This window comes from Callorhinus ursinus, unplaced genomic scaffold, assembly GCF_003265705.2.
Source record: "Callorhinus ursinus isolate GAN/ISIS: 27379988/994484 unplaced genomic scaffold, GSC_fseal_2.0 scaffold5, whole genome shotgun sequence".
Lineage (NCBI taxonomy): Eukaryota > Metazoa > Chordata > Mammalia > Carnivora > Otariidae > Callorhinus > Callorhinus ursinus.
This window is the reverse complement of record NW_027397067.1, coordinates 56891374-56899098: the sequence shown is the minus strand read 5'-3', so window position 1 is coordinate 56899098 and position 7725 is coordinate 56891374. Positions and strand designations below refer to the sequence as shown.

At 36.7% G+C, this 7725-nt stretch overlaps 1 protein-coding gene across 5 annotated transcripts in view; it reads left to right on the top strand.

The window, feature by feature from the left end:
• The window catches only part of CSMD3 (CUB and Sushi multiple domains 3), a 1170304-nt gene that overhangs the window by 903930 nt on the left and 258649 nt on the right, over positions 1-7725 (top strand). For all 5 annotated transcript variants that reach the window (XM_025871014.2, XM_073893120.1, XM_073893119.1 and 2 more), the window contains one exon: positions 6250-6388. In XM_025871014.2, the coding sequence (XP_025726799.1) occupies positions 6250-6388 (139 nt within the window). The remainder of the gene's footprint in view (positions 1-6249; positions 6389-7725) is intronic.

Genomic DNA, 7725 nt, shown 5'->3' with positions numbered 1-7725 from the left:
TTTTTCAAACCACTTCTTATCAATTCCTTTTATAAAATCTTTTATAAGTTTCATCTTTAGAGTCATATTCCATCCCTTCATCGTATTAACCCTTATTTTTGTACATAAATAAGTTTTTCTTTCTTTAAAATTTTGGGAGGCACTTTCTACTAACAGACCAAAATATGCCAAAATCTAGTGTGTGGCACTGATCTATGCACCAGCCAGATCATATTTGATCATATTCTGTTTTTTTGTTTGTTTGTTTGTTTTGTTTAGTTTCTGTTTGTTTTTATCTTTTTCTTTTCCTATTTCTTTTTTTTTTCTTTTTTCTTTCTTTCCCTTTCTTTTCCCCCGGTTTCAGGTCTTTTCTGATTTGTTTAGTATATATTTTCTGGGGTCGTTGTTACCCAGTTAGCATTTTGATCTCTAATTCATCTATTCTCCTCTGACAAAATGACAAGGTGTAAAAAATCACCTCAACAAAAAGAACAAGAGGCAGTACCAACTGCCAGGAACCTAATCAATACGACATTAGTAAGATGTCGGAACTAGAGTTCAGAATGATGATTTTAAATATACTAGCTCGACTTGAAAAAAGCATGGAAGTTATGAGAGAAACCCTATCTGGAGAAATAAAAGAACTAAAATCTAACCAAGTCGAAATCAAAAAGGATATTAATGAGGTGCAATCAAAAATGGAGGTTCTAAATGCTAGGATAAATGCGGCAGAAGAGAGAATTAGTGATATAGAAGACCAAATGATGGAAAATAAAGAAGCTGAGAAAAAGAGAGATAAACAACTACTGCATGATGAGGGCAGAATTCAAGAGATAAGCGATACCATAAGATGAAATAACATTAGAATTATCGGGATCCCAGAAGAAGAAGAAAGAGAGAGGGGCAGAAAGTATATTGGAGCAAATTATTATAGTGGACTTCCCTAATGTAGGGAAGGAAACAGGCATCAAAATCCAGGAGGCACAGAGAACCCCCCTCAAAATCAGTAAAAATAGGTCAACACCCTGACATCTAATAGTAAAACTTACAAGTCTCAGAAGAGATCTGTAACCTACAATGGTAGAAACATTAGACTGGCAACAGACCTATCCAAAGAGACCTGGCAGGCCAGAAAGCACTCGCATGATATATTCAGAGCACTAAATGAGAAAAATATGCAGCCAAGAATACTATATCCACCTAGGCTGTCATTCAAAAAATAGGAGAGATAAAAAGCTTCCAGGACAAACAAAAACTAAAGGATTTTGCAAACACAAAACCAGCCTTACAAGAAATATTGAAAGGGGTCCTCTAAGCAAAGAGAGAACCTAAAATTCATATCTTTCAATAGTTACCCTGAATGTAAATGGGCTAAATGCCCCAATCAAAAGACACAGGCTATCAGATTGGATTAAAAAACAAGACCCATCAATATGCTGTCTGCAAGAAACTCATTTTAGACCCAAAGACACCCCAGATTGAAAGTGAGGGAGTGGAAAACCATTTACCATGCTAATGGACACCAAAAGAAAGCTGGGGTGGCAATCCTTATATCAGACAAATTAGATTTTAAACCGAAGACTGTAATAAGAGATGAGGAAGGACACTATATCCTACTTCAAGGGTCTATCCAACAAGAAGATCTAACAATTGTAAATATCTATGCCCCTAACATGGGAACAGCCAATTAATAACAAAAGCAAAGAAACACGTCGACAACAATAAAATAATAGTGGGGAACTTTAACACCCCCCCACACTGAAATGGACAGATCATCTAAGCAAAAGATCAATAAGGAACTAAAGACTTCAAATGACACACTGGACCAAATGGACTTCAAAGATATATTCAGAACATTGCAACCCAAAGCAACAGACTACACATTCTTCTCTAGTGCCCATGGAACATTCTCCAAATAGATCACATCTTAAGTCACAAATCAGGTCTCAACTGATACCAAAACATTGGGATCATTCCCTGCATATTTTCAGACCACCATGCTTTGAAACTAGAACTCAATCACAAAAGGAAAGTCGGAAAGAACTCAAATACATGGAGGCTAAAGAGCATCCTACTAAAGAATGAATGGGTCAACCAGGAAATTAAAAAAGAATTAAAAAAAATTCATGGAAACCAATGGAAATGAAAACACACTGTTTAAAATCTTTGGGATACAGCAAAGGCAGTCCTAAGAGGAAAGTATATAGCAATACAAGTCTTTCTCAGGAAACAAGAAAGGTCTCAAATACACAACCTAAAAATACACCTAAAGGAGCTGGAGAAAGAACATCAAATAAAGCCTAAACCCAGCAGGAGAAGAGAAATAATAAAGATCAGAGCAGAAATCAGTGAAATAGAAACCAAATGAATTGTAGAACAGATCAACGAAACTAGGAGCTGGTTCTTTGAAAGAATTAACAAGATTGATAAACCCCTGACCAGACTTATCAAAAAGAAAAGTGAAATGACCCAAATAAACAAAACCATGAATGAAAGAGATTACAACCAACACCAAAGAAATAAAAACAATTATAAGAACATATTATGAGCAACTATATGCCAGGATATTAGATAATCTGAAAGAAATGGGTGCATTCCTAGAGATGTATCAACTACCAAAACCGAACCAGGAAGAAATAGAAAACCTGAACAGACCTATAACCACTAAGGAAATTGAAGCAGTCATCAAAAATCTCCCAACAAACAAAAGCCCAGGGCCTGATGGCTTCCCAGGGGAATTCTACCAAACATTTAAAGAAGAATTAATACCTAGTCTTCTGAAACTGTTCCAAAAAATAGAAATGTAAGAAAAACTTCCAAACTCGTTTTATGAGGCCACAATTATCTTGATCCCCAAACCAGACAAAGACCCCATCAAAAAGGAATATTACAGACCAATATCCTTGATGAACACGGATGCAAAAATTCTCACCAAAATACTAGCCAATATGATCCAACAGTACATTAAAAAGATTATTCACCACGACCAAGTGGTATTTATCCCTGGGCTGCAAGGTTGGTTCAACATCCACAAATCAATCAATGTGATACAGTACATTAATAAAAGAAAGAACAAGAACCATATGATCCTCTCAATAGATGCAGAAAAAGCATTTGACAAAGTACAGCATCCTTTCTTGATCAAAACTCTTCAGAGTATAGGGATAGAGGGTACATACCTCAATATCTTTAAAAGGCATCTATGAAAAACCCACAGCAAATATCATTCTCAATGGGGAAAAACTGAGATTTTTCCCCCTAAGGTCAAGAACAAGGCAGAGATGTCCACTATCACGACTGCTATTCAACATAGTATTAGAAGTCCTAGCCACAGCATTCAGACAACAAAGAGAAATAAAAGGCATCTAATCAGCAAAGAAGAAGTCAAACTCTCACTCTTTGCAGATATGATACTTTTGTGGAAAAGCCAAAAGACCCCACCCCAAAACTGCTAGAACTCATACAGGAATTCAGTAAAGTGGCCGGATATAAAATCAAGGCACAGAAATCAGTGGCATTCCTATACACCAACAAGACAGAAGAAAGAGAAATTAAGGAGTCGATCCCATTAACAATTGCACCCAAAACCATAAGATACCTAGGAATAAATCTAACCAAAGAAGCAAAGGATCTGTACTCAGAAAACTATAGAATACTCATGAAAGAAATTGAGGAAGACACAAAGAAATGGAAAAATGTTCCATGCTCATGGATTGGAAGAACAAATATTGTGAAGATGTCAATGCTACCTAGAGCAATCTGCACATTTAATGCAATCCCCATCAAAATACCATCCACTTTTTTCAAAGAAATGGAACAAATAATCCTAAAATTTGTATGGAACCAGAAAAGACCCCGAATAGCCATAGGAATATTGTAAAAGAAAAGCAAAGCTGGCGGCATCACAATTCCGGACTTCCAGCTCTATTACAAAGCTGTCATCATCAAGACGGTATGGTACTGGCACAAAAACATATAGGCCAATGGAACAGAATAGAGAGCCCAGAAATGGACTCTCAACTCTGTGGTCAACTAATCTTCGACAAAGCAGGAAAGAATGTCCAGTGGAAAAAAAGACAGTCTCTTCAACAAATGTTGGGAAAATTGGACAGCCACATGCAGAAGAATGAAACTGGACTGTTTCCTTACACCACACACAAAAATAGACTCAACATGGTTGAAAGACCTAAATGTGAGACAGGAGTCCACCAAAATCCTAAAGGAAAACACAGGCAGCAACCTCTTTGACCTCAGCCGCAGCAACTTCTTCCTAGAAACATCGCCAAGGCAAGGGAAGCAAGGACAAAAATGAACTATTGGGATCTCACCGAGATAAAAAGCTTTTGCACAGCAAAAGAAACAGTCAACAAAACCAAAAGACAACCAACAGAATGGGAGAAGATATTTGCAAATGACATATCAGATAAAGAGCTAGTATTCAAAATCTATAAAGAACTTCTTAAATTCAACACCAAAAGAACAAATGATCCAATCAAGAAATGGGCAGAAGACATGAACAGACATTTTTCCAAAGACATCTAAATGGCCAACAGACGCATGAAAAAGTGCTCGGCATCAGGGAAATCCAAATCAAAACCTCAATGAGATATCACCTCACACCAGTCAGAATGGCTAAAATTAACAAGTCAGGAAACAACAGATTTTGGCGGGGATGCGGAGAAAGGGGAACCCTCCTACACTGTTGGTGGGAGTGCAAGCTGGTGCAACCATTCTGGAAAACAGTCTGGATGTTCCTCAAAAACCTGAGAATAGAGCTACCATATGATCCAGGAATTGCACTACTGGGTATTTACCCCAAAGATGCAAATGTAGGGATCCGAAGGGGTCTGTGCACCCCGATGTTTATAGCAGCAGTGTCCACAATAGCCAAACTTTGGAAAGAGCCAAGATGTCCATCGACAGATGAATGGATAAAGAAGAAGTGGAATATATATACAATGGAATATTATGCAGCCATCAAAAGGAATGAAATCTTGCCATTTGCAACACCTGGATAGAACTGGGGAGTGTTATGCTGAGCGAAATAAGTCAATCAGAGAAAGACATGTATCATATGACCTCACTGATATGAGGAATTCTTAATCTCAGGAGACAAACTGAGGGTTGCTGGAGTGGTGGGGCGTGGGAGGGATGGAGTGGCTGGGTGATAGACATTGGGGAGGGTATGTGCTATGGTGAGCGCTGTGAATTGTGCAAGACTGTTGAATCACAGATCTGTACCTCTGAAACAAATAATACAGTATATGTTAAAAAAAAAAGTTAGCAGGAGGGGAAGAATGAAGGAGGGGAATTCGGAGGGGGAGATGAACTATGAGAGACGATGGACTTTGAAAAACAAACTGAGGGTTCTAGAGGGGAAAGGTGGGAGAATGGGTTCGCTGGTGATGGCTATTAAAGAGGGCACGTTCTGCATGGAGCACTGGGTGTTAATGCAAACAATGAATCATGGAACACTTCATCAAAAACTAATGATGTAATGTATGGTGATTAATGTAACATAATAATAAAAAACATTAAAAATATACAGACTTCAACATTAATCCCTTAAAGAATGTATTCTTTGCATTTCACTGACAAGTGTTGGAGCCTCTTTATCGAAGTGTTACTGAAACCTTTGTTTGGGGCTGTAATAACTCTAGTATCTGTCTATTTTCATCAACAAGTCAGACAACTAGAATTTAGGGATATGGTAACATTCAGTTTAAGAGTGTTTTATTGTAAAATGCTGTAGTTTCACAGATAATTATCCATTCTCACTCATTCATTATTGTCATAGACTCTTCCTCCATAAATACATAAAGAAAAGGTACCAGGGATGATGTGAAAATGAGCCAAGTATCTCATGTCCCATTATTCCACTTATTAGAGATTTTGTTTTGCTTTGTTTTGTTTCTAACTTTTTCCTTCAAGCTTCATATTTGTTCTTAGAACCTTGGGAAAACCATCTATACCCTTCCTCTCAATGCTTATCTTCTACATGAAACAAAATAGTATTAGAAAGGGAGGGAAGTACGTATGTAATTTTGAAGCCAGTGAAAAAGCTAAATTCAATGTAACTATGTACATATGTGTTTAATATCTTAATGGTCTTTCTTGAAAGACAATACAGTATTCTCAACCATCCAATACTAAAAAAAGTCAGATGTATATGAAATCTTCTGAAGTTTTTAGAGAAGTGTTTATACAAATATTGATAGCTAATAAATTTTATTAATCACTTAAGGGTTTGTTTGTTTGTTTAAATTAAAGCACCCTGTGGAGGCAATTTAACAGGATCTTCAGGCTTTATTCTTTCACCAAACTTCCCTCATCCATATCCCCATAGCAGGGACTGTGACTGGACTATCACCGTCAACACAGACTATGTTATCTCCTTGGCATTTATCAGGTGAGTTCCTGTACATTTCTACATTTTAAAAAATCTTTTCTTGTCATTTTACCTTAGCATTTGCACTAGGCAAAGTTTTATTTCTGTATATGACATTTTAATTAATCTTTATTAATTCCAGTACTAATACTTTGCAATCAGCAGTTTGCAGCCTTGTATAATAGTATAGATGCCAGTGTAGTTCTCAAGACTAGTGGGTAAGCATCTTCACCAGATTTCAGTGTAGAGGAAGCATGTTAAAGGTCAAGTAGTTTATTGTCTCTCATGAAATGTGATTTCTTTATAACTTTTCCTCTCTCCCTGTATTTACCATCACTGCTTCATAAAATTCAGTTTTTCCCAAACTTCAAGATTAAAAGGTCACTATTTCTCAGGATTTTTTTCTCCTATTTGTGTGCCACCCAAAATCTTTTTGTAGTTTCTAAATACCCATATGTGCAACATTACCATTCGGCTTGTGAAAATATGTATTCTACCTGTTATTTTTATGGTGATCTCATTAAGTCAAGCTGACAGAGAAGAGATGAATCATTCCTATATGATTTCTCAGTGTAACTTGTCTCATGATAGAGCTTTACTTGGGAGTGTTCCAGAATTTACAAATGTTGGTTAGTAATGTCAACTGCAGGGTAGCCTTAGTACTGAAGTAGCCGAGGATCCAGCTTCCTGTGTGGGAAAGAAGGTGGCTGACTTCGAGGTCAAACTCTGCCACCACTATCTGTGTTACCTCGGGTAGGTTATTTTTTGGAATGAACCTGTTTCTTCACAGGGAACTTATACCTATTGTCACAAAACCTGGTCTAACCTTTTCCCTTAATATTTCAGTGGGAGGGTTTAGGTATCAGCAACTCAAAGAGTTCTTTAAGCAGAAATGTTCCTAATCTTCAGTGTCCAAGATTGATGTGCTTTGGCTCTAGTAACACAGCCCCTCCTGCTGGTGTGTTAAAGCTGCTTGGTATTTATGTAAAATATTAAGGTTAAATATGTACTTTTTTCTAATATATTGAAACCAGGTTTAAAAACAATTTGAAGTCATAAAAATTTGTAAAAGTATACATATGCCGACTTTTTATTTCTATAATTTGTAGTAATACATTGATAATTGGTAATAACAAAGCAACAGTGATAGTAATGTTAGTTATATGCCAGGACCCAGTTATGAGACAAATTGCTGAGGTTATTATACTCATTTTTACAGTTGAGAAAATAGCAGTACAGACATGAGAAATGTCAATTTGAATGATACAGGCCTTAGCAGACTTACAAAATTACTGTAGTTAATAAATGAGTGGTAGAAGGCTGTATTAGATGAAACGCATGACCTAAATTTGATTTCC